Raw genomic sequence first — 27,297 nt, 5'->3', positions numbered from 1 at the left:
AGCCCTCGCTATCGTTTTTCATTGCGTTCCTGAAGCGCTGTCGGAAAGCTTCGGCTGACATCCGGCACCTTTTTAGCAGGCTGGCTTTGACTTTTTCGTAGTCAGCTGCGTCTTGTGTGCTAAGTCTCGCTATGACTTCAGCTACTTCACATGGCAAGAGTGTCAGAAGCCGTTGCGGCCATGTACTGCGAGCAAAGTTCTCCCTTTCGCAAGTTCTCTCAAATTTTCCCAGGTACAATCCTATGTCCCTTCCACTTTCATAGGGCTGCATGAATCTGTTCATTCTATATGATTGTACATCGCTTGCTCTTTCAGGAGACCCGGCTCTCGAACTGTCGCCTTTTTTTCGATTTTCGCTTTCAAGCTGCAATCGCTTTAGATTTCTTTTTTCTTTTTCAGCTTCCCACTTTTGCCGTTCTTTCTCTTTTTCCCATTCCGCTTCCCTTTTTCTTTTTTCTTCCTGTACCAAATTCCACGTATCTACCAGCTGATCGTCATCTACGTGCTTTTGAATTGTCTTGCATATTTCAAGTTTTGTAATTTTTCCCTGTACTTCTATTGACAGTTCCTCGCATAACAACAGCAAGTCCGACTTTGACAATTTCATAAGGTCCATGACAATGCCTTCTCCGCTTTGGCAATGCTATCTTCAAAATGTCATGAGATTACCCTTTCTCAATTGACATACACTTCCCAGTGATTCTAGATTATTCTCTCAAAATCTGAAGCCTGGCGAACCCTATAGCAAAATGCCGAAACTCTTACCGGTTGAGAAATCACGATGTCGCACGGTCCATCCCAGCTGCTGCCAACCAGTTGTTGGGGACGAGGGGTCCTTGAGTGAGCTGACTCTTTCAGCGCCGCAGGTCCCTTCTCCGAATGACGTTGTCGGACTTGGTTATGAAGGAAACTGTACAGGGGGTTTATTTTACATTATTTACAATATTTTGGAACCCATTGGAGGGTGATGGGGGAAGGTCGGAGGATCTGAGAAGATCTGAGGATGATCGAGGATTCTTTTTCACGGCACTCGTCGTCCGGTTTAAAAAGGGTCCGGTCCCTAGGATTCCCCAGGTCCGAGAATGTCTTCGCCATGTTGGGCGTGGCCTAACTTACGCTGTCGTACACACACACACACCACTTCACGTAGGGACACGCCCCGTCACATGCCTCGCCGGAGAGAGGGTGCCGCTGGACAATCGCCCCCACCAGAGAGAGCGGTGTCTTCGCTTCCGAACGACAGTTCTCACGCTCCAGCCGGACACGTCTTCCGGGAAGTCCGAATGGGCGAGGCGCCGGCGAGCAGGCATAGTTGAAGGGGTGAGTCACCCCTGCTCGGTGCTGGCGGTCGCTAACTGCCTCCGGGCCGCACGATCTTCCGCGAACAAGGTTTACAAACGGCAGTGGAATCCTCCGTCTCGAATCCAATAAACCACGCGAGGACCGGCCGTGGAAACCAAAATGCCTATCGCCGTGCAGGGACCCCGGCTGCAGGTGTCCTGGCCGAATACGCAGCAGAAGCAGACCACCGGCTGTCGCCAGAAACCTTACAGTGCCAACGCACGAAAATAACCTAAGGGAAATGAATGGAGCAGAAATTATTGAACACAAAGTACGCGCGCAAGGGCGCCGCTTTTCAAGACACATGCCAAGCTGTTGGGTGAAATGGCCTTCGACAAATCGACATGTTACGCATTAAATGACGTTTGGTGAAAGCTCCAGGACCATAGTTAGGAGGCAAATCCGGCGAACTAAATTCACTCTCATTGCTTAGTGCTATGCCCTGCCGTGCAATGCCATTTTCCGACAGTCCCATGAGCGCCAGATGAACTGCGCTTAGAACCGGAGTGAACGATCTTTTGCTGCTGCTGTTCAGTCACTAGGAAGTGCCATTTAACTTGCTCTGCAGCATCGCTCAACGTGGGCGCTCGTGCATGTCGAAAGTGACTTGTATATTGCACGGTGAGGGACTGTGATTAAGATCGGTGTACAAATGTGTAGCTAAGCTTTCTATCATTCTGCGCCAACATGGGGATCAGTTAAGTTGCCGGGATGTTGCGCAGGAGCTTGGTGGCCTTCCTTGGTTGCCTCTTGTGAAGGCTTCTCGGGCGGCGCCGTTCAAATGGGGAGTGTTACAACGAACGAGTGCATGCAATAACGGCGGTCAGCCGACTGCACCGTGGACGAGGGAAGCGGAGCCCACACGCGGGCCCTTGGAGAGGCTCCGTCCGTATTCGACGGCGGAGCTGACGACCCAGCGACGGGCAGTGGGAATGCGCACTGCAGGTGGTTCCGACTGCGCTCGCCTTCCCCGTGTTTTCGCTGGCGGTTTTGTGTGTCTGTGCCGCAACTTGCTCTTGGTACGTAGAATGCATTTTTTCAGCGCGAAATACAGAGGTCAAAGAAAGCAGGACGAACGCTGCGTGAATCTCCTTTCTTTGTAGGCTTTCCCTCGCTTGTTCACTTAGTGACTACTAGTGTGAAGTTAGATTCACGCCATGAATCGCTCAGTCGTGCTCACTCACATCATTTATCGAAGTCCAACGTTGTCCTCAGAAAAAAAAAAAGCCGAGCCGTGATATAATATCTGGCGTCAGAGACGCATGAGGTATTAACAGATAAAATAAAACGCACCTTACTGCAAAAAAACAAACAAAAACAAAACAACAACGGGGAAATAGCTCTTTAAAGGTGTGCAAAGCTGGACAAGAAAACAACTTTGGTAAATTACAGTTAAGAACAATCAGAACATCAAGCTCTGCGTTGTATCTTAAATTAAAGCTTTCAAGGTGGCCGCGTTCATGTGACGAGCGATTGTCGCGTAATTTACTCCAACCTTCCTTCCGCCAAGCTGATGATCGACTGCTGCGCAACGCCCCGCACGTCGCCCACAAACGGCACGTTCACGAAAGTCAAAGCTTCTACCGGTCACTTCTACGCACGCGCAGATCTTTTGGCACTGCGGCAGAGTCTCGGCAGGAAAGGGAAGGAGACCGGCCTATGTCTCTCTGCCGTGGGGAGTGCGCTTCTCAGCACTGGCGAACCCACGCCATCTGTCTAACTTCCCCCCTTTCAGCCCTCCTGGCCCTAACAACGAAAACCCCACACAGGGGTACAAAAGCCCGTCTCTCTGCATTTTTTGTTTAGCCTCTGCTGCACTGCCAACAATAACTGTCCCCGAGTGAAACCAGCCGGCGCACTTGCTGCCAACACGTTTCGCCTTACGCTCTGCACTTCGCTGAAGCAGCTTATGCTGTGACACAGCTTAATGGTCGTCCTCGCAGCGTGAAAGTGGCCGCAGTGAAATAGAGGGGTGTCGTAAAGGAGGGAAAGCCATTATTCCGAGAAAACCGATCCGATGCGTGTACGCGGGTCCCTTTTGGTGCGCCTTGAGTGGCTTCCGGGCGTGTTGTTTCCCTCGGCAGCGCCGCACCCGTGCGCGCGATCGAGGCCGAGGAGTCCGAGAGGCCTCTCTCGTTCTCCTCCCATTACGAAAGCTCTGTCGCTGTTGGGAGCGTCGTTCTTGCGAGGGCAGACACCTTTAGCATACCGTGTTACCGCTACCGGAGCCCGCCCAGTGCCAGTGCACACGCGCTGATTGGTCCCGATAATGCGGCGTGACATTACAGGAGCAGTGCAGGAGCCTTTTTTTTTGTCTACAAGGTACTGCCCTGGCGTGCTAATTAATAGCCGTTAGGACAGCATGTTTCGCAAAGTTCTCTTTAGTTTCGGTGTCGTGTTCTCCCCCACAGACGATGGTCGCCTGAGTTTGCCGGGAGTGGGATATATCTAAGGGAATTTTATGCCAAATGCGCTTTAATGCACCGCAGCGTTGTCCTTGTGCAGGGTGAACACCAACGCTATCGTCAGAAACTGCGGAATACCTGAGCCACAAGGGACGTGTGGGGAGGGCGCTCCTTAGCTCCAGCGAGAATTTCGATCGCCTATGCGTTTGTCACGATTGTTATGCAATGCTTCGAGAAACGCGACAATACTTGTCCGCGGTAACTTCACATCCTTCGCAGCTACACGACGAATTGCGTTCGAGGTTATGGAGCACTGTCGAACGACAAGAGCAAGAGAAGTTTCGTTCATTGGTCACTTGATCCACCAATCAATGAAAGGCTTGCGGATAATGCGCCTTAAATGAAGAAAATTTCGTGAAGCAGTCGGCCTCCTTATAACTGCATTACTTTCAGAAGCAGTACTACAAGTTTCTGACGCTTTCGCTGCAGCAATGATGCCGCAGTCATCGAGGTAATTAACGCACGCAATTTCGCTTTGATGTAATTACGTGGCAAGAAATCTACGTGAACCTGCGGCTACAACTTTGCGGTACGTGCGCATATATCTGGGCTCTGTTTACCGCGTCATCCGTGCACTCAAGCGCCATCTTTCAGAGTGGTAACTATAAACAGCTACTCACCCGCGAGGTGCAGACTTTCACTACCGAAATCGCACGCCTAGCAACCGACTGTATAGCAGACACAGGAAGCTGGAGTACAGCAGCGGGTTCGAGTCGATGACGGAGCAATGTTGCCCTTTCAAATTCCAAGATGTGTTCCCTTCGTTTTTAAAGGCCACTGTCGAAGCAGCGGGCACTTTCAAACTTCGCATAATTCTACTCGGAGCATCGACGTTTTAATCTGTTGATGTGGAAAACTACGCAGAGTTTATATAAAAGACAGTGTCTGAAGTGGTCTCCCTTTCCTGGATTGGTTCGATGGCGTTGGGTCCTTGTATGACTGTTGGCGCTGGCATTGAATAGAAGCCTTAGTTTCTCCACTAAACAAAAAAACAGCAATGAAATCACTACTATCCCTGCGAAACTGAACCTGGATATTGGGCCTATAAAACCCAACGGTCGCTCAGAATCTGTCACTCGCCTGACAAAAGTGGGTGATGGGCGTTACGCTGGCTTAAAACGCTCGCAAGCATGTACTTTGAACCACGAATGCATAGCCTCTATATACACCCAGTTATCGTTCTGTTTTTTTTTTATCGTTAATTCCCCTGTCTTGTTATCTCATAGCTAAGGTAGGGCCATGCTGTGGCCCAACTTCTATTTTTTTTTTTAATTTAAACGTGGCATAAGGAACGCTTCAGTCGACAGGCTAATTTCACGATCCAATTTAAACCTATTGAAGGAAAACGTTTAGCGGCTGTCACGAGTGAAGACTCGACTGCGCCCTTCTGTTCTACTTGGAAAAATTTCATGACTCGAATAATTAGCACATCTTTATATCCTTTCTTTGCACCTATGCAGCTGTGCAGCGACATCAGATGTCAAGACTCTTATAATACCCGTGTTTTAGAACGTTTAGTTATGCAACACGTACGCTAGATGGTTACTACATAAACGCGAATTTTTGAGGCTTCATGATAAGATAGCTCCGCGTATTGTATCCAATTGCGCCAATGTTATTTGGGAGAAATTAATGGCTTGAATAAGGATTTTTTAAAAGCAACTAGGCATTGGCCTGTCCATGATGCATTACAAACTTGATGAGCTTTGATACACTTCGATTGCATACATACATGATCATTTAGCCGCCAAGTCGGGCATGCTCTGAGGGTCTCGCTACTCGACGGTCTCTGATTATCGCTGACAGGCACCGCCCAAGCCCATTCATTAGAATTCGTTTGCTTATTTCATTCAGAAGTCGCAAAGTTCGTGCAGGGCCCCATAAGAGATGCTCGAATCGCAGGAAACGCGCTCGCTGTTGAGGCGCGCAAAAATCGGCACTGAGCCGCAATGTCCGGTGCAGCGAACTGTGTCACAATCTTTTCAATAAAATCTTTTAATAGAGTGTACACACTGAGGTGCACTAGAACAATTTGTTTCGTAGATGTGAGCCCAGAGAGGAGAAAAATTTGCGCAAAGTTCAGCCGCGTTACTTCTGTTGCTCAGTTTTTGCGCGCGAATAGGTCACGGTGAAGCGAATTGGTCTTGGGGCCCGCATGCTGCCGCGGACGGCGTCGGGCAAATATTCGTCGCCTCGTTCGATGAAATCTCGCCTTGGCTTCGAGTTGTGGCTGCAGCACTGCAGGCGAGGCACACGGGGGCAGCAGTAAGCCGCCCGTGCCAGGGTGGGAGGATGGCGGCGTTGTGAACAATTCTGTGTTCAGCTCTGCAGCGCCTCAGCCAGTGTGCACTGCGGAGAGATCCCGGGCCACCTGTCCCGGTACGAGAAAAGTCGGCGAGTGGTATATCGAAGAGCTGCTGACCGCTTCTGCGGACAGTTTAAGGCGGCATATCGAATTGTGGTAGTGTGGATACGGCATGCTAAAATCATTGGCATACTCGGAGGGGCAGTGGAGTGCTCGAGCTTCGTCGCCTTGAAGTGGGGACTCTGGCTGCGGAGGCCCTTTTAGGGAGGGGTGGCGGAGGTGGTCGCCCCGACCTCCCCAAGGGAGAAATCTAGCATAGGAAAACCATGCTGGGGTTCATTTTCCCTACCGAAAAAGAAGAACAACTGCGTGGTTCAAATAGGATCGCCCCCTCCCCCCAACCTCTTCCGTAACTCCAACACTCCCTTCCATATATTGCAGTCGGGCCTTGTTAATATGGGCGACTCTAATTATGTTCAATTTTTCTGTGGACCAATCTCTTCTAATGTATTTATGCCTCGTTAGTATGGAAGCTTGCGGTGCAGAAAATGGACAGGGGCGGGGGTGGGGGGATGTACAGAGCCCATTGAGGCCTATGTATTTTTGTCGCGTCAATATGGACGGTGGTAGAACAAATTCCCTACAAACAAACAAATTTTGAGTGGAGGACAGCAAAGGAACGCAGCGAAAGCGTGCAAATGACGGAGTGATGGCCCTTTTCTTTTGTTGTCTCATTCTTTACAACAGTAGATTCGCCTTCACACTTTCCGTATTGCATTAATGGCTGTGAAGGAAACTCTCCGTACAGCCTGTGCCACGTGGAAAGCTCCGCATTCAGGCGCTCTCAGCCTTCTGAGTGATGATGTACACTGGCAGCGGCTTACGGGATGGGAACAGCCACAGTAGAGGTTCGGTCATTTAGCCATCAGATGCCATCAAGCATATCATAGACCACTAGGTGACCAGGGTATAGGCTTGGAAGTCTCAAAATTTTGGCTAATGTCAACTTCGCTGGCCACTACTATGCACGGTCTGTATCAGTGGCGTTTTTTTTTTTCGGTTTATTGTAGCGATAGCTACATTACGCTAGCATTTCGAGCCTTCAGCGTGGCGGCGCCGCCACGTGGTCGCGTGGTTGGTCACGTGGTGCGGAGCAGCTGCCGGCGGCGCAGCGCGCCGGCGAAACGGAGTGGGGGGGGAGGGGGGGGAGAGAGTGAATCCACGCCCAGGGACGAAGAAGGAACGCCCAGCGAAACGGAGCGGCGAAAGACTGACTTTGCAATTGGACTGAGCGAGTTCCACTCGGCCAGCTGCAGCTATCGCGTCACTCCTAATTTAACCAGAGCCAAACCTCCGCCCATTTTTCTTCTTAATTCTTCGCGATCCCTCTTTACGGAGGACTCGGTTTATGGGCAGTTCTGCTCGGGACTGCACTTCGGTTTTCACCTTCCGTATACGCCACGAAAGCAGGCCTTGTCTATTCACCCGCCTCGTGCTTTGCGTGTCGTTGGTGTATCGCCTGGGCGCGTTTATTCTCTGTCATGGCACTCGGGCGTAGTTCAGTGCCAGGCAAAAAGAAAGAAAACGAAACTCAGTGAGACGCACCAAGGGCGGGCCACTTCCACGAAGTCGACGAAAGATATTCCCTTATCGCTGTTCGCATACACTATACGCTGGACGGCTCGCCTTTTGCGTCGCGTATACGTCTCGGAGCGCGTGCGATCGAGTTTGGGCGCTGCGTGCTCGATTCTGGCTAATCAGGAAGCAAAATACAAGGGCGCCCTTCATACTGCTGAAGAAGAAAAAAAAAGTAGGGCGGTAAAAGAAGAAAACCAACGCACAGAAAACAATATTTTCAACTACGCTCGCGATTCCCGGAGTCACTTTTGTAAAGGCAGGATGCTGCTCCCCCGGGGGTGGAGGTTCGTTTAAGGAAATTCACAGGGACGGGGCGCGACATTTGCTCGAAAAGTGCCGGAAAATGAGAACTGAGCGAGACGCCGCGCTCCGATTCGCTTGTGCGTTTGCATATGCCTGCGTCCGTCCTTGTGCGTGCGCGCTTGTGCTTTCTCGTGCCTGTGTGTTTGTGTGCACTTGCACGTGAAGAACCGTCAGGGCCCGAAAAGCAGGATGGGGGGTGCTTCGTTTTGATGGAGGCAAAACGCTAAGTCGCCTGTTTGCTGCGCGATGTCAGTGCACGTTAAAGATCCCCAGGTGGTCGAAATTATTCCGGAGCCCTCTACTACGGCACCCCTTTCTTCATTTCTTCTTTCACTCCCTCCATTATACCTTCCCTTACGGCGCGGTTCAGGTGTCCGCCGATATGTGAGACAGATACTGCGCCATTTCCTTCCCCCAAACACCAATTAAAAAAAGTCTTAAAATATTTCCAACGAAACGCCCGCGAACGAACTAAAAGAGTCGGGCAGGCTGGCGGCATGTGTAAGCAAAGCTTGCACTGCGCAGGTACGGCTAGAAAATATTGTAGAGCAAGCATGGCGGCACACGCGGCGAAATCAATGCGCGGTACATGGCGCCAGGAATTTCGAGCCGAGGTGAAAAAACACGAAAGAGAGAGACAGAAGATGAGTAAGATGTTACTAGCCGCGACGCTGGCGCCTCCTATGTGTCGGTGGCCGTTACCTGACTGCAGGTGCGCTCGACAAACGGAAATGGCGCGGGTTAGTCGTTCAAGAAGCGGCCGTGCCCCAGTGCTTCGCATAGCAGTTCTTATTGGGCGCTGTCGGTTGGCACCTCTTTCTTTTCTGTCTTTTTTCCTCTCTCTATTCCGCTGCTCTCTGTTGTTGCTTTTCTCGTCCTGCGGGTAAATTTACGGATGCTGCGAAGCTACTACTGCTCAGTTTGTTTTGTGTGTGTGTGTTTTTTTTATTTATTTTATTTACAAATACTGCAGGCCCTATTCGGGCCCAAGCAGGAGTGGGTACATACAACAACGTAAATTACCATTGCCAATTAGCAATTAAGAACACAACAAAACATGTACATACATAATTGTAACACTATACGTAACAGAAATAAACATGAACGTACAACAGTGCAATACGTAAACAAAATAACAATGAAAAAGCGTAACGCAAAAGAAACTGCTCTCATTGCGGCAATTTTAGAGGTCAAAGAAAAGGTTATTTGAAAGCTGAACGAACGATTATATTGTATTAGCGTTAACTACTTCTTCGGGTAATTTATTCCATAGTGAAATTGCATGGGGAAAAAGAGAATATTGATGGATGTTAAGGTTACTAAATGGTTGCTTAATTGTTTTGTTGTGGTTTGTACCAGCAGAGCGCATGGGGGCTCGGGTAAATAACATTCACGCGCTATTTTGTAGTGACCATGGTACAGCCGATATAAAAATTTGATGCGAGATACAATTCTGCGATGGACTAGTTTTTTCAATTTCGCCCTGTCGCGAAGGTAAGGAAAGGGTGCAGTAACCGCCCGACTTCTCGATGGACATCGTATAAGCTTGAAACATTAGCTTCAAAAAGAGAATACTAACTTCGTAGGTTTCGAAGCATTCGTATTGCTCTTTCGTTAATACATTTTCCCTCCCATTTGCCACTCTTGTTTTTTTATGTTTTGTAGCGCATTGGGCACACGTGCGGAACCCGCCGACGCAGTTGACGATAGACACGCCGCATATGAACATATGCCGAGTGCGCCGGATTCTAAACGATCTGTGTCACAGCCATCTTGTAACATTTGTGGCCTGCCGTCGACGCAATGGCCTCGTGTGCAGTCGTTGGATTTCAACGCCGGGCGTATAAAACTTGACCCTTTTCTCTATCGCCTGCACTGTGCTACGTTTGTTTTCAGTAAGAGCATGATGACGAAGTTGTGTTTTTTTTTTTGTGCGTGTGTTGTCAAGAAAAATAGCACACCATAAAAAATGTAGCAGTCGATTCAGGCGCTAATACAGTTCAAAATGGCCTTTTTATTGGGGCAAGCATTTTTTGGCTCATCAGTGGCGTCACCGGAAGCTGTGGACAAACGCTGTGGACAGAATGCCCAGATGTCTCAGAAACGTATCTTCGAGATATGTACTGAGGCATACATGAGTAATTATGAGCATCTAAACCATAGATGTACGTGTCCGGTAAATTTCCTCCGTGCTTGGAGTGCAGTAGGAGTGCGCACCCACTCAACCCCCCCCCCCCCCCCCCTCCTCGCAATGTACGGCGCTGGTGCAGCAGGTGGCGTGCTCGTAGACGAGAGGACGAAGTCGAGATGGGGGACGCGCAGCAAGAGAAATCCTTTCGCATTACTGCACCTAAGCAGACTTAAGTGCACCCCTGTAATTTTTTTTTTTTGATGTACTCGAGCCTGCAGGTAGAGCGACACTATGCTCTTCATGGTGCTTAGGGGATCAGTACTCGGAAAAACTAAAGGAGCAGTATAATGCTAGGACACTTTTCTCACCTTTAATTGCTTGCCTTCATGGGCGAAATTTTAGAGCGGAAGCTCTACTCCTCCCATGGAAAAGCCCAAGGTCATGTCGCTTCGAAGAAAGACCTTCAAGCGGTGGATCGGGGGTGTGTCTGTGACGTCATACCACGTGAGTCGCCGCGCGGAGCCGGCGGCGTTCGCTTGCCTTCGCAACTGTGTTGAACAATGTGATTCAACGCTCACCTCGCAGTTGCGCTGAACCACGTGACTCGCCGTTCATCTGATCAAATGATAAAAAGCGTGAAACGTTGCTTGACGTTCTCAGATAGCCATGGGTCGCGCGCTGGAACCAGTGTTTCGGCTGTGTATCGTAGGCGGCTGATTGAATGATGATTCGTACGATCAAGATCGTCGACAGGGCGCGGTGGCGAATGGTAGAACGAGGAAAGGTTAACCTAGAGAAAACCTTGTCTGAGCACTTTTAATCGAGGTTCCGTTCTGTAAACTAGGTTCAGCGGGGTTGAACCCTAGCGAGCTTTTTTTAACTAAGCTTCCTGTACTGTAACGAAAGCATTTTATATGCTCCTCATTACTGCATAAGCTGATTCGAAAGGACAAGTGCTTTCGCATTTCCTCTGAATAAAGAAAAAAATGATTACTTGGTCCCCGATTTAACCGCGGCCGCACAGTCACCAAGATTAAACAAGATAGAGAGACTCAAGGAAAGTGGCTGTGCTAGCGCACCTATAAAAGTGCAAAGTATGGCAACAGCCGCAACACAAATGCTGCTAACGGAACTAACGTTCCCTATGGGGTCCTCAAGATAGGCAGCTCTGTTTCACAGATGGCTCAGTAGATCCGCCCCAGAATCTTCCATGCACGGAGACCTTCGCTCCCGGTGTTCCACAGTGCGCGTTCGTTGCCTCACCGGAAAGCTGAGGTGCGCCAGAGCTCATCCAGGCCGGTCACGGCGGAGGCAGCGTTGAGGGCAGCAGCCTCCGAGTTCCCACGCTCCTCTCACTCGGGCGGCAACGTCGAACCAGATAAACAGCGCACCACCGCCGCGGACTTTGCATATGCCCTGCAACGCGCCGATCGCGAGGCTCAGCGCGGGAGCCGACTCGCACGCGTCCCACTAGTAGCGGCTGACTTGGTGTAATCTCGGCTCGAGGCCTGCGCCACACTGCACGGATTTGGCTGCAGTGGTCGCCTCGAGAGGACCGTGGGAGCGACCGGCGGCTGATTGTGTGTCTGCATGCGTGCAGGGCTGCTGCCGTGTTTTGTGGCCTGCTTTGCACACGCCGTGGGTGGAGACAAAGGAGAGCGAGCTCGTTATTTGCGCAGCTGTGTTCCTGCGCAATGACATGTGCAGCGTTTTCGGCGAAGTGTCGTCGGTAGCTGTCGTAACCGCGACGGGAGTGAGGAAATCAAAGAGCATTGGAAGCAAACATTCTCAATATCATATTTTTCTTCTAAGCCTGCCGGACCTAGGTGATATCCGCCCGAAGAAACAGGCAACAGCCCTGTTCGTGTGTGTTTGCGGCAGGCGAGCTACGCCAGCCGTGGGCTATCTACGTGGTGTCGCCGGAGGACGGCGTCAAAAAACGTTTCCTTCGAGAAGCCTTGAAGCGAGCCGCTGTCCTCCCTGCGGAGGTTGAGTGAGCGCCGCACGGGTGGCGACGGGACCTTCGGAACTCGCATGCGTGCTGCAGGGTTGGTGTACTGAGCACAGACCACAACTACGCCAGACAGCGGCAGTTTCGCATCCAGCCGAGCCTTTTCTTCTCGCCGGCTGATGCACCTTCGGTGCGCGGCTGTACACGCCCAGCAACAACAACGGCCACGGACGGCGTTCTCTGGCAGAGACGCAACGTGACACGCGGCAGTCCATGCGCGCCCGGCCATGGACGGGAGACAAAGGCCTCGCCTCGGCGTCAGACAATGGGTCGTACGACTCGCGCAGTGGCGAGGCAGCTGGCTCCCTTCCTCCTCAAGCCGCGAGGAGGAGAACCACATGCAGGCTCACCGGGCGTTGTCGTGCAGGCCGTAGACGCCGGTGATGCGCCGATCGTATAACCGAACGGAAATGGCTGCACGATAATTGTTTTTTTTTCTTTGTCGGGAAAAATAAGTCGTAATATACGCTACCGAACGCGGAATAACCAACATGATAAAAATCAACGAGAATGCTTGCCTGGGTAGGGGCTCTCCTTTGTATGCTCGGCTGCTCTGGGGTTAGCGCCAGCAACTTGGTGGCGCTTCCCCGTTTCGTCAATATGGCGGCCATAAAATGCTTCTGCTTTCGATGATACTGCCCTACGTACGTCTCTAACCGTGCGCCGAATTTTACTTGTTCCAATTGGCTCCTTCTCCGAGTTTTTCCCTTTGGGAACTCTGTCAGCTGTCAGCTGCCCGCGCTTTTATTTTTGTCCAGGCTTCTCGGAGGGCCCGAAACACGGGCAGATTAATGCAGGGAAAATGTTGTTTGACGTACCCCACCTTGTGCACACAATTAAATTGCGCAGTTGTTTAATGTGCGCTCATGTCGTACATCCCACAGGCGCCTTCTACGTTTCTCCTCCGTAGAAACGCGGCCGGGATTGAACCCGGGTCCCAACCGCGGGCCCCTAGCAATGATCTGACCGCGTCCGTCTGGGCAGCATGTATGCGAGGCTCGCCATCATTGTCGCTTACTGGGTGAGCCCGGTGGTTGTAAATGTCAGCCTGGCCCAGCCTCTTCCGACGCGTATGGGCGGCCAGTGCAGCGTCGGTAGAAATGGCCCCGCATATTTGCCACGGGAGACGCATCTCTGGTTTCTTGTGTGCCCTTCGCGGGCGCCAGGTTGGGACAGTGTGCTCAAAAATCTCACTTCGCGTTGTGAAGAAGGAAGGAAGTAAAGCAAGGGGAAATAGACATTCGCGCATGGCGTTTCTTGGTTCCCTCGCGCCGTGGTATCGCCGCGAGTCGCCGTGCAGCAGTAGCGGCCCTGCGGTCTCGGCTGTTTTCCAAGCTCTTTTTTGCCGGTCCGTCGCGTCCCCCGCCGAAGCCCACCTCGCTTCCCCATCCGCGGTGGCTGCATATGTGCTGCTTTGTGGCTTCTTCCGCTTCGTGTGTTCCGGGAAACGGCGAGAGTTCGCTTGCTGGCCGGCGGCTAACTAATTGGCTCTGCGTGCGGCTCCCGCTCGCGAGTGCTAGCTATAAACGCAGCGGCGGCGGGCATTACCTCGTCGGTGCAGTGCGGTCGAGAGCACCCCTTTTCGCGTATACTGGCTGGGGCTGCCACTTGTAGACTTCCCGGCCTTTGTTGCGCGCACTCAACCGTTGCGGTGCCCCCCTGTAGCCGTGCATAGCGATGCAGCGAGGGTGCCTGCACGTAACAACGGCTGGGAGTGAGACACTGGCTGGTGGTAATCGATTCCCCATAATAAAAAGTTCCTTACATCGTCTGTAGGGTGTCCGTAGACTTCGATAGTGTATTCAGGAGTCAGATCCTATGGTCAGTTTATAGAAAATATACAATTTGTGGCTGTACATAATTAGTGGACTCTCGTCTGTAGACAGTCCACCCTCAGTAGACAGTAGTCTACAGACACTACAGACATCCCTTCAATTAATAGCCTCGCGGTTTTGGCAGACCGCAGACAGTCTATAGAGCAGTGAGTGTTTTTTACTCCTTCAGATGGCAATCGTCTGCGCGCTGTCAGTTTCGCGAGTGGCCGCTGCTTCCTGCCGCGGTGTCTGCGAGACGCGGGCGCTCTTCTTGCCCGTGTGCATACGACGTCGCACTGCGGATTGCGGCCGCTTATTGGCTGACGCTGGTGTTATCAGCATCGTTCGGTGTCAGCAAACATGGACGACGGCCGTAAGTTGTTTCACCTCTCGTTGCTTCGAACGTACGGCGCCCTTTTGACGAAGAGCCGGACGGGGGAAAAAAGTACGTGTGGAAAGGGAGACAGTGCCTGCGATATGAACAGGAACGAGCAAATAAGAACGATGATCATCTCGACGGGGCTCTTATTAGACGGGCGGACTGTAGTTAGGTGCCTAACAAGACGTACCGCAGTGAGGGGATGTAGCCAAAGAGAGGCAGAAACTTGAATTATGAAGAAAGAAAGAGGGAGGGAAAAGAGGAAGCCTGTTAGGAAGAAACGAAAGCGAGGAGGAGAAGAAATGCACCTAATTGTTGAGACGTAAAACTAGCGTAGAAAATGTGAGAAGCAGATGTGAGGACCCGAAGAACGTCGTCGGCTGCAATGAAAGCAGAGCAGCGAGTGGACGCTGTCGAGGGCGACGCAGTCTCCCCGGTGGTGGATACCCTGCTGAGCGGCAGCAGTGTGAGCCCGGCAGCGGCGCATGCAGTGCGCGGGCGGACCGTGACCCGCTGGGCCCGAAGCCCCTTCAGCGACGTCAGCGCAGGGGCTTGCATCGCGCGTGCAGCGGCTGCGGTGCGGCCCACCGAGGCGTGTGCACTGGTCAACATGCGCAGTCCAATTGCCGGGTGTGCTTCGCTTCCGTGAGAGCGCGGGAAGTCTTTGTCCCCCCCGCTGATATGAATATGCCGTTGCGCGGCCGAGGCGGTGCTCACGCCGATGCCCATTCGTCGGACGCTTCCGGTTCCTGTTCGCTCAAATGGCCTCCCGCGACGTTTCACCGGAGTGCATGGCTGCTGGTTACGTTTCGATGCAAGAAGTGGAGCAGTACTGCGGAAATGTGGATTGGTGCTGCCTTTAGCGTGCACACCACTCGCGGTTTCTGCGCCATCAAAAAAAAAAAAAAAGGCAGGCGGTCGAGCATGCATGCTGTTTCGTGCGTAGTACTCAGTAGCGGCACACGTGCAGTCCACGTGTGCCGTGTTCACAGTTGCGTTTACGTCGAATGAATGCCGAGTTCGGGCTGCTCGCAACATTTCCGGCGTGCCTGCATCGCCGTCGAACGGTCTCCTGTGGCCGCATCGGGCAAGGGGAGGAACAAATCGCGGGCTGCATTATGTGCGCACATTTCACCTCGTCCGCGTACTACGCCAACTGTACGCAATCTTCAAACAAGCGCAGTGCTCTGTCCGCTGCGGAGGCACAGCGGACCCAGCAAGCCACTGCTGCCAGTCAGTGTGTGCCCCTGTCGAATGCTTACAGGTGGTCGGTAATTTGTCCATTTTTTTCTAGCCCAGATCGGAGCCAAACGGTCTTCTGAGATAAGCCTATTCGCTGAACGCGCCTGTCGGCTGCGCTTCGGCAACACGTGCTGCCGGCGTGACCCCGTCTTTGCAGCACGAAGAGCCCCTTCTTCGCGGCCGCCGCAAAGCTTGCGAGTCTGACGCTGTTGCAGGGGTTTACCATGATTCTTCATTTTTACAGCTCGCGACGTCACCAAAATCTAGCGATACGCTCGGCAGTGTCGAAAAGAGAGACGGAAAGGCTCGAGCTTGCACGAGCCTGGTCCTCGCTCGCCTTGTCATCGCGCTGCGTATGCACGACAACGAACATCTGATCTCGGGAAACGAGGCACTGACAGCTGTCGCGGTGAAAGTTCTCCAGCGTAAAAAAAAAAGGGGGGGGGGGGGGGAATGCGCTGCCATGGAAGAAGACCCAGAGCCCTCGATCGTCCCGCATGTCAGCGTCTCCTTGGTTCTGGATTTTAATTTCCTGCATCTACAGTTCCTATCCTAATGGCGCAATACAAGAGTGGGAACAGGGAAAACGGAGACCAACACAAGCCGCAAGAACCTGTCGGCATCACATCCTTCGCACTTGACACCTGCAAAGGAGATGTCACCTTTCCCAGGGTAACTCAGGCTATTTTTAGATTTCGACAACGCCCGTACGAAACCACGGTGAGCACAGTTTCATCAAGTTCAGCCCTTTATTTTTGCTTCCCAGCTATGCAGCTCTTTGGTTCTGCCAAAACAGATTTTAATGTTACGGGTTTCGTGACCTCATTAAAGACGATTTCAGCGCTTAGTGTGCCTGCACAAACACTGTCCACCGATTGATACGCAGTTGAAGATTGCTCAGCGGAAAATGTCTGCATATTTTTTTGTCACTGAAGACGTTTTACAAAAGGCACAATCAAATTTACAGACTATCGGTGTCATTCAAAGGACGCAGTTCATTTTGAAAAGGCGCAAAAACAACTACACAGACAGAGCTCTAGCGCTCTCTATTTACTGTGTCGCCGTTATGATGACTAGTTGCCCTTCAGAAAGCAATGCTATCCAAGTCGACCAACTTTGAGCGCCGTAAGATCTTCGCAATAATTTTGGTGTCACCTGATCCTCACGCAAGGTATCGGCTTCTGAAATCCATTGCAGTTTCGGTTTTAGTTTTTCACAGTTTTAAAAATATTTCCCTCAGCGCAACGAAGAGCGATACGTTCGCTCAAGCAAATAGATGACGTGAAAGAAACGTCATGGATCTGGAGCTCAAGGTGTTGAAGAAATTCAGTTGGAACTTCAGCCATCTAAAGTGCGCGAGGCGAAAGCCTTTCAGCGCCTAATTTGGCTGCTTCTTTGAATTTTTGTTATGTTGTCAATTGTATTTTTCATTTCTATTTTTTATTTTTCCTTTCATTTTACTTGATACCGGTTTCAATTTTTTTAGATTTTACTTATTTCATTACTTTTTATTTTTGTACACTTGTTCACTCCATTTTCGTATTTTACTTCTTATTTACTTTTTATCTAATTTTATTCATTTAACTAATTAATAATTAATACATTATTGCTAAATATTAGTTGATGTCTAATTACCCATTATTTAGTAATTGCTTATAGTATCTGGGTTATAGCAGTTATACCACTGATGACGTCATAGTGTGACATTTCACGGATGGACAGACAACGATAAGCCATGAAAGGCTTTCGCCTTAAAATCGCCATGAGTTTCCCCTTAACGGCTCAGTGCCACCTATGGCACTCCTGCCGACAACGCAAACATGCGGATTAAGCGGCCAGTCCTCAATAGTGCATGCGCCACCGAAGAGCAGCACGATTCGCTGGTTGTGAAACTTTATTTCCAGCGGATATAGAGGAGCGACACGAAGTCGCCCCCCGCTTAAACGGCGGCCGCTATCCCTTGGGCAGCGGCGGCGTCTTCAGCCAGCTGGAGGAGCTTGATCTGTATCCCCGGGTCGGGGCTGAGCAATAGAGCCTCCCAATGAGCAGAGTCGGGAATGAAGTGACTCGCTGGTAGGGACTGCGGGCAGTTCCAGATCATATGATTTAGATCGGCTTTCGCATCACAAAATTTTGCATTTGTTTGAGTAGAGTCCTTCCGAATAGAAGCTACACAATTGGGGATTTGGATAGGTGTTAGTTTGAAGTTTACGCTGGTGAGCTGTGGCTTTACGGCATTTGCAAAGGAAAAATACTTAAAAACGAACTTTTGAACAAAAAAGAAAAAGGAGAAAAGACTGGTTCCGCCCGGGATCGAACCGGGGACCTTTCGCGTGTAAAGCGAACGTGATAACCACTACACTACGGAACCGAGACGGCCGTCAGAATGGAAAATGAGTGGTCATATCTGTGCTGCTTTCTGTTCTGATATGTTTTGATCTTTTGCGATAGGAATTTTATTTATTTATTCCACTGTATACTTCAGGCCAGATTGGCCCGGGCAGGAGGGGCAAAAATAACGACGTAACGCATACTCGTACCAAATGAAAAGAATCCTCGCTTATTGTACGATTCACCTTCTCTTTGACTTCGGTGCGTCGAATAGCTTCGACTTATTTCTTTAGCCGCTCACGCCGTAGTGAAGGGCTTTGGATTAGTTTAGCCCACCTGGGGTTCTTTAACGTGTGCTGACATCGCACGGCACACGGTCGCCTTTTGTATTTTGTCTTCTTTGGCCGCGATTGAACCCGGATCCTGCAGCTGAGTAGCCGGGCGCTAAAAACTAAGACACCACGGCGGGTATCAACCGACATAACGCAGAAGCGTGTAAACGTCACAAGGAAGAATTTTTGGGCTTAATTTAACATTATCACGAGGAATGCGTGTTATCACCTCCTTAATTAGGAGAGGCGTCCTCGATTATAAGCATCAAGCGTAAGGTTTTGTCCATTTAGCATTACGCCTTCTACCACTGAGCGAAACTTGAGACGCATGGCTTTTTGGCATTTCATGAAACCGCATCAATTGTTCCGACAACGGCATTATCTCGGCCACCCAGCGCCAGCGTAATGAAGCTTTATCTCCCCTCGTGCGCTTCTGTCCAGGTTCTCTACTCGAGAACAGCGTCCATATCGACACTCTCTTTTTCACACGAACTGCACTCAGCGACGGTGCGAGTAACTGCGCGTAACCTTTAGCGCTCTGCTTTGCTTAGACTAAGCGCCCGAATGGACACAACAGTTGCCGGATTAGCCGGTGCGCTTTATTTAGGAAGAGCTAAAAAGAGAGAGAAAAATCGCAAGCCAGTTAAGAAATACGGTTGGCACGATCGAGAAGCACGCGCACGTAGCCTCCACCTTCCCACCTGACGCGTTTTTTTTTTTTTTTCTGCTCTGCCACGAGGCATCGCAGCCGTTCGCTGATGGCGCTCAACAACTGGTCTCCACCCCGCCCCCTGCACTTGCGACAATCGCGCCGGCTGGAAATCGGCCGCGTGATTAAGGTGATAGTGGAGCGGCGACGTTATCGGGGAAGGGGACGGAAAAGCGGGCGCCGTTCTACCGCGGCGCCCCGCTATAACGACGAAACAGGCAGACTCGTGCGCGAGAGCTCGTCCTTGCGCATGAAACGATGATGGATGCGCCTGAAACGGTGGAGTAGTGTTTTCTCTTATTGCTGCGGGCTGTTCAACGTGGCCGACTGCTCACTTCTTTTAGTGTCGTCGCTTTTTTTGGGCGCCGGCACGCTCGACTCGTTGCTGACACTGCGATTGCGCGCGTGATACTTACAACAGCGTTTCGAGTCTTGTGCATTCTGTTTGAAAAATTGACGCGGGCAATTAAGGAACTTACGTGCAAGCAGTGCGAAAGCATTGTAACTCTATTCCAATTATATTGCAACTCTACTCTAATTCTATCCTTTGTAGTTCGTGCAGTTGTAAGCAGTAGTATTGACTATTACTGGTTAACATTTCGTATAATCCTCCTTTGATGACATCACACCGTTTCGACCAATCGTGGGTTTTGTAATGCCGCCATCTAATGCTTCTGCATTAATAAGCTGTTGGATGTAGGGTTCGGCAGTCGTACTCTGCCGGTCCACAGGTCAGGAACGACGCTTGCTCCGACCACCGCCACCACCAGGACAGGACGGCCGACGAGTTAAAGGAGAGTCAGAGATCAAAAGAGAGCTTATCTCCGAAGAGAGGATCTTAAGGTAGGATCACAATGGAGGGGGCAAATGGAGGACCCCAAAGGAGGATGATTCACTGCACTCGCCGTCCAGTTTTATACAGTTCTTCGTCCCTGATTCCCCAGGTTGAGGACGTCCACGCCAACGTGGGAGTGGCTTCAAACTTGCATTCTCGCGCACAAACTCGCGCCACCACACATAGGCACACGCCCCCGTCACATGTCGAGCCATGGAGAGAGGAGGAAAACGTTTGTGCTACAGCATTCTGGGTGGTGGTATAGCATTTCTCTTTGCATGTATACCTTGCATATTTTAGTCAAGTTGGCGGATAGCTTGCGGCAGCGATTCGTACCAGTGACATGTGCTCCTTCAATTGCATGCTTTCTGAGACTTGCGACAGGGGTTCGGACCGATGACATATGCACCTTCAGCTGCATGCATTTAAGGCGCGGTTGAGGTGTTCACCGAAATGTCGAGATCTGAGAGCTACTGCGTCCTTTCATTTCCTCAAAAACCTTTCCTTTCCCCAAAGCACATGCTTTCGCATTTATCCACGCAAGCAGACTTAAGCGCCCTCAGAAATTTGGCCTCTCTTGATGACAGCAGTGTGGTGAGAACTTACCTGTCGTGTTCACTCGTCCGTGTTCTGCGCGCTCAACGTCAAACGTGACTTTCCAGCTGGCCCAGACCCATACCTTAATGAGAGATCTATATTGCGCCCCTTGCCCTTCTCTCTTTACCTTCTCAATCCCGTCATCCCTCTTCCCCAGTGCAGGGTAGCCAGTCAGAACCTGTATGTTTAACATCCCTGCCGTCCCTTCTTCGTCCTCTCTCTATTGCCTTGCCCGATGGCTATCGGTTGAGGCGGCAGCACAGCGTCTCTTCGCAATTGAAGCAGACGGTTCCGCGGAAGCTAGGAAGGCGGCCTGTGTTGCTCCGTCTCCCTTTGTTGGCTGAGCCTGGGGGGCGATACATGTAATTCAAACGAAGTGGCTATCAGGGGCTCATTTTGTGACGTTTCGTTGTGACTCAACCGCTTTTAATGGCTTTTTTTTTTTTTTAGCGGGAGCTACACTAGGCTACCAGTCGAGTGAGTGAGTGAATAAACTTTAATGCTCTAATAAAGGAGTCTTGCTGCTTGCCCGAAGATTGCCGATGTCTTCCAGGCTGAGCGTGGTTGGCGCCCTATAGTCCAAGGCACCACTGTCCCTGGCCATCCGGCATGCGTGGCTCACTGGGTCTCTTTGGACGTTGAGCTGGCTGCTGGTTAGCCGGTCCTCCCACTGCTCCGCATCTGGCTCCCATTCGAGCATTTCGCGGTACACGCGAGAGGAAAATTGTGCGCATGCGCCGTTACCATAGCAACCGGGGAGGAGGAGTGGGTGCGCCGCGCGCTTCATCGCCCCCGTCGCTGTTCTTTTTTCCAGAGTTCCTCCTTTACCCCTTCCCTTATGGCGCGGTTCAGGTGTCCGCCAATATGTGAGACAGATACTGCGCCATTTCCTTTCCCCAAAAACCAATTTAACCGTACGGCTGTAGTCCGCGGTGTCGGTCTCCACGGCAGGCGTCGCATGGATCACACCTACCGTTCCGCTGAACGCATCAAAGTGCACCGGCGTTTTATGATAATAATAATAATTGTTTTTTGGGGGAAAGGAAATGGCGCAGTATCTGTCTCATATATCGTTGGACACCTGAACCGCGCCTTTAGGGAAGGGATAAAGGAGGGAGTGAAAGAAGAAAGGAAGAAGGAGGTGCCGTAGTGGAGGGCTCCGGAATAATTTCGACCACCTGGGGATATTAAACGTGCACTGACATCGCACAGCGCACGGGCGCCTTAGCGTTTCGCCTCCATCGAAACGCAGCCGCCGCGGTCGGGTACGAACCTGGGTACTTCGAATCCTGGACAGGAAGGATTGACCTTGTGTATCTGATATAATAATAATAATAATAATAATAATAATAATAATAATAATAATAATAATAATAATAATAATAATAATAATAATAATAATAGGTTTCGGGGGAAGGAAATGACGCAATATCTGTCTCATATATCGTTGGACACCTGAACCGCGCCGTAAGGGAAGGAATAAAGGAGGGATTGAGAGAATAAAGGAATAGGTGCCGTAGTGGAGGGCTTCGGAGTAATTTCGACCACCTGGGGATACTGGGCGCACAGGCGCTCTGCGCGTACGCGTAGGATGTGCCCATCGAGTTGGGGCTTCAGCGTTTCGCCTCCATTGAAGCGCAGCCGCCGCGGTCGGGTACGAACCTGGGTACTTCGGATCCTGGACAGGAAGGATTGACCTTGTGTATCTGAGAGAAATCAACCAGTCTAAATACTGTGTAGGCAGCATTGAGACAACCGCGTGTTACTTTACTGATCATCGGGCAGTGTTTATCTTTGTCAAGACAGTTGAATAAATAAACAATGTGTTTCAGAGAATACTTCAATGCTTAACATTTTAGTCACACCAACAAGCTCGACAACGTGGGTAACCAGCTGAGAACTACAGCTCTCGCTACGTATATCCTGGCAGAGCTGAGCTAATCCACTGCCAATTTTTTCTTCATTTCTTGAAAAGGGAAACTACACGTTTCAGCTAAATTTGTCCTGCAATAGGGGCACTTAGGAGAAAGCAGCCTAGCGCAAGAAACGAGACGAGAGAGGGACACACCGTCTCGTCCCATTCCTTCATGGGTAATCAACAAACCCAAATTCACACTCTAACGTACTTCAGAGGTATGCAAATCAGAGAGGCGTCGTCGCATCGCATCATTAATTTACGTGCAGTCAGCACCGTCCAAAGGAGATTTTCTTGCGGAACTGAGGGAAGTAGCTGAGAAAATTTAATTTGGTTTCAGACGTGTCCTCAGGTGTTCATCCCAGAGGACTGCGGCGACGGACCGTTTCGAAGAGAAATTTCCCATTACCGCTCCACATATGTGGTGCAATATCCACACAAAGGGACCCCAGAGAATGTTTTAAAAGCGGCTATTAACAACGCAAAACTGCTACATTTGGCAGGTCCGGACTGTTGGCATACCCGAGAAACTTGGCGACTTGAGATTATGTTGGAATAGCACATGCAGCAAATTTCTACGCAGTCCGATGACCCTAGCTGTGATAGGGAAAAAAGCGCCCGGCTCGAACGTCCTCCGAAGTGGGTGCCCGGGGGATCAAGCGAACTACCAGTCCGAGCGTGAGCGCGAACGGAAGGGAAAAAAAAAATTAGCTGCGGGTTAAATACTGCTGATCCCGGTTAGAGGGCGATTAAAGCTGTGGTGTATCGGGCAAAGTAGGCGCGGCTTGGCGTCTGTAACGTTGAGTTCGTTCCGCACAATGGATAAACAGCACGCCTACCCTGCCACCCTAGCAGGTGGCAGTTTAATGGTTGATCGCGAGAGGTTGGTCACCCAATGAACGCTGCGGCCTATTGCTCGAACAGCAGCTTGGGCTTGTTGGTTATTCATCTTCAAGTAACAGCACAAAAAACACAGACGGGACACATAGAGCAAGAACACATAACGAGCGCAAGTCATCAGGGATCCTGCTTCTCAACCTCTAGCTTCGCCTCTTCCGCGCACTGGACGCAGTTCCTATTCTTTTCTTGAATGAATGCATGGATGAATGAATCCGTTCACTTGTGAAAGTACTTTCGTTTTGGTATTTATAGAGGTTGTCTACGGGAAACATGTAAGCCTACCCGATGAGACAGCCGTCGAGAGCGCAGGTGGACGCCAAAGACCTGTGTACGTGTTGCCACGTGGAAGCCTGCCGCGCCTGTCTCCACACGAGCGATGGGACAATCTCTAGAGTCCAGCCATGCGCCAACAAAAAAGAGAAACTTGGCGAGAAATCGTGCCTTACGCTTTCTTTTTTCTTTCCGTATGCTGCACAGTTTGCTTGGCCTCATAGCGTGTGCCCACCGCGCAGTACATACAGCGTCTCCGTGCGAAAGAGGGCCTGTCAGCGCTGCTTGGACTTCATGCTCAAAACTATACATGTGATTGGCATCCGGCGTCTGCTGCCAATGCCTTTGCTGCAGTTCTAAATTGCGAAGAAACCGACATAACCAGCGGCGTTCGAAACCTTTGTTAGAACGGCCGGAAAAATAACCTCTTGACAGCTCCTGTCTGCCCGACCTCGCTCTGACATCGAGCAGCGTGCATATATAGAGAAACGTCCTGTCTCGAATGTGAGCTGTGCCTCTGCAAATGCTCCTCCCTCTCCCGCCCCTCGCAGCGTTAAAGTATTTCACTGCACCACATGCCTCTGTATTTCTGCTTCACTCTTAAACAGACTCGCGTCACGCCAACCGTGACGTCATGACTCCGCAATCAGCCCGTACCCGGTGGAACGCGGGTGCGCCTCCCGCGCTTCACACGAGCGCATTTGCCAGCAACGGTGAGCGGCAGAGGATCCGACCTCGAAGCTGTTTGCGTCCCGATGTAGTCGAACAGCCGCGCTGGCAACCAACATGCGCGGCGCACTGCAGTCGCGAATGCCGAACGATCTCGTACGCGCGCGTGCTCGAAACGGCTGGGCACGCAGCTGTGCGCGCGCACAGCGACATTCCTCGGCGCTGTCTTCGGCCGCAGCTGCGTGGCAGAAGCCGGATGTATGCCCCCGTGGTTTCGTGCGTCAGAGAAGTGAATGTATTACGGAGCGCTCTTTTGGTGCTTTTGTTTTCACCAGAGCTGCAGTGCGCTCGATCGCAGTCGGGTGCCTCGCCTCGGGATGTTTTGGAAAGTAAAACTAACGCGTACGTGAAAACAACGGATCGGTGCGTCATTCAGCTGACAGGCCTTGCCTCCCGGGTGGGCAGCGTGCACGTAAAGTGTTTAACCGCGAGGCGAAGGGAATCCAAGAAGAAAGCGGAAGGCAAAACAAAGTGGTAGTTAGATGGAACAACCCGTCTGAATCTTAAACAGTTGGCAAAAGTATTCCTACTGTTTTCCGGCTGGACATTTTTAAGAACAACGCCGCCGCGATGGCTCAGTGGTTGTGGCGCTCGGCTGCTGGCCCGAAAGACGCGGGTTCGATCCCGGCCGCGGCAGTTGAATTTCGATGGAGGCGAAATTCTAGAGTCCCGTATACTGTGCGATTTCAGTGCACGTTAAAGAACCTCAGATGGTCGAAATTTCTCGAGCCCTTCACTACGGCGTCCCTCATATCCTAGTCGCTTTGGAAAGTCAAACCCCCATAAACCATAAATCATAAACCATAAACCTTTCTTACGAACAGAGACACGACTGGAAAAAAAAGAAAAAAAAGCGTCGTAATTATGTAAACGAATATTCAGCGATGTATACAACCTCACTGGCTGGAGTTTAAAGCTATAAAACGCAAAGAACACAGAGCCAGCGCTTCATAGAAAAATGTAAGTGAACCGAATTTTGCTTGTTAGTAAAGGCAAACCGCCGTGGTTGCCCAGCAATTATATGCTCGACTGCTGACCTGCAAGACGTGGAGTTAAGTTGTCGAGCCGTTGCTCAGGGACCGATCGCGCGCGCACCCCGAAGCCGGTGGCTTGGCCACCTTGGTTTTGTGTGTGTTGGATGTTTTTTCAGAGCTCCTCGAGAAGCCGCCATCCAGGCGCCGCCTTAATGGGTTTGTTTTGAGACAAACGCGGCAGATGGCGGCAACGACGGTTAACCGGCAGTGAGGAGGCCCGTCCTGGTAAAGTCGCACTCGGGCCGCAAGACGCGGCCGACGCGCGGACCCCTGGGGCCTCGAGAGGGGGTCGCGTGTAAATTTATTGCTTTCAACGGCGAACCGGCCGCGGGACGGGCCGGACGCCTCGGAGCAGGCAGCAGAATTGGGAAGCGCGACCAGGGCAGTGTGCGTGGTTCGGACTGGGTGTTCGGTTTCCCTGAGCTTTCGCTGGCGTTTTTAGTGATTTTGCGTCTCTGTGCTGTAACCAAGCGGAAATGCGCAACGTCTTCGTGGAATTCGCGCGGTGCCCGCGCGACAACAACAACGTGAGCACCGGCGTGCTATTGGCTCCTTCAGTTTGAACGAAATTCTCCTGATTGGCTCTGAGAAGCGCATTTCCTATTGGTTACAAAAAGGGTCCCCAGAATGCTGGGCGAAGGGATTTAAGGACGAGTTTTTGGCGCGAACGGGGAGATTGGAGATCGGAGGGCAGGTCGCCTGTGAGCGCCCGTACAATAAAGAGCTGGTGTCCCGAAGAAGTTGTCCAGTCTGTTCCGCAACGTGTCGCCGGATCACCGAACCATCAGAAGACTTCAAGATCAACACCATCGATCTGTCGGTCACCAACATCGATCGACCAGTCACCCAACACCAATCAAAATTAACTCGTGGCTTCGATCTCGACAGCGGCGGTTGCATTTCGGCGGAGGCAAAATGCTAGAGGCCCGTCTACTGGGCCATGTCGTTAAAAAAAAACCCAGGTGTTCGAAGCATCCAGATCTGTAGCAAGTATTGTTGTCGCTCTAGGTGGTCAGATTCTTCATTCGCCATGACAGGGTTTTTTGTTTGTTTTTTTTTGCGCGAAAATACGACACATAGACAAGACGACTTGACGGGCACGAACAAGTGATTTATTCAGTGGTTCACACCTACAAATATGAGACAAAAATTCGTCGCATGCGCCTCAAATACTCCCATGGCATGACTCGTAAACGTGCATCACCACACCCTGTAATAAATATTTCAATAAGGCTGACCGGCTTCTGTACATGACCGCAGACGTGTCACTGACGCAGTTATGTGACGTCTATATCAGAGAGGCTTCCATTTTCTCGTGCGCCTCGGAATAATAGAAGCCTTTCTGATAAAACGTCACATAACTGCGTAACATAAAAGCGCATGCAGCATCGACTTTTATGGTTAAAAAAAAAGGATGACGAATGGAACGGAAGTCGCTCATGTTCTCGGTAGAATAAGTGCAGACGGAAGGAAAGCAGAGAGCAAGATCTCCGTATGCTGAGCAAGCCAGAGCTGAGTAATTCCTGTTGCCAGCCGAAAATACGGAGAATTTAAGCGACGCGCGCGCACCGGAAACGTCGTGCTGAAAGCGTCGCCACCGCGGCGGGTAAACCGGCCGCGGTGGCTCTGTGGTTAGGGAGCTCGGATACTGATCCGGAGTTCCCGGGTTCGAACCCGACCGCGGTGGCTGCGTTTTTATGGAGGAAAAACGCTAAGGTGCCCGTGTGCTGTGCGATGTCAGTGCGCGTTAAAGATCCCCAGGTGGTCGAAATTATTCCGTAGCCCTCCACTACGGCACCTCTTCCTTCTTTCACTCCCTCCTTTATTTCTTCCCTTGCGGCGTGGTTCAGGTGTCTAACGATATTTGAGACAGATACTGCGACATTTCCTTTCCCCCAAAACCAATTATTATTATTATTATTATTATTATTATTATTATTATAAGTGTCCGGGCAGCCGCGCAGCGGGGGATGCACTGTTATCGCTGCGCGGGAAAACTCCAGTCCGCGATTTTTT

The 27,297-nt window shown here is 51.0% G+C and overlaps 1 protein-coding gene, 1 long non-coding RNA gene and 1 other non-coding gene across 5 annotated transcripts in view; 1 reads left to right on the top strand and 2 right to left on the bottom strand.

Annotated features, from left to right (window-relative positions):
* Positions 1-11,678, bottom strand: part of LOC144098281 (nicotinamide N-methyltransferase-like) — a 197,724-nt gene extending 186,046 nt beyond the window's left edge. The window contains exon 1 of the mRNA XM_077630792.1: positions 11,447-11,678. Within this exon, the coding sequence (XP_077486918.1) occupies positions 11,447-11,474 (28 nt within the window). The 5' untranslated portion in view covers positions 11,475-11,678. The remainder of the gene's footprint in view (positions 1-11,446) is intronic.
* Positions 1-27,297, top strand: part of LOC144098283 (uncharacterized) — an 854,931-nt gene that overhangs the window by 389,898 nt on the left and 437,736 nt on the right. The window lies entirely within an intron of this gene.
* TRNAV-UAC (transfer RNA valine (anticodon UAC)) lies at positions 17,928-18,000 on the bottom strand. The gene has a single exon. It is a non-coding gene; the product is annotated as a tRNA-Val (tRNA).

The sequence above is a fragment of the Amblyomma americanum genome, chromosome 7 (assembly GCF_052857255.1).
Source record: "Amblyomma americanum isolate KBUSLIRL-KWMA chromosome 7, ASM5285725v1, whole genome shotgun sequence".
Lineage (NCBI taxonomy): Eukaryota > Metazoa > Arthropoda > Arachnida > Ixodida > Ixodidae > Amblyomma > Amblyomma americanum.
The sequence above is the reverse complement of the archived record's forward strand: the minus strand, read 5'-3'. Positions and strand labels throughout refer to the sequence as shown.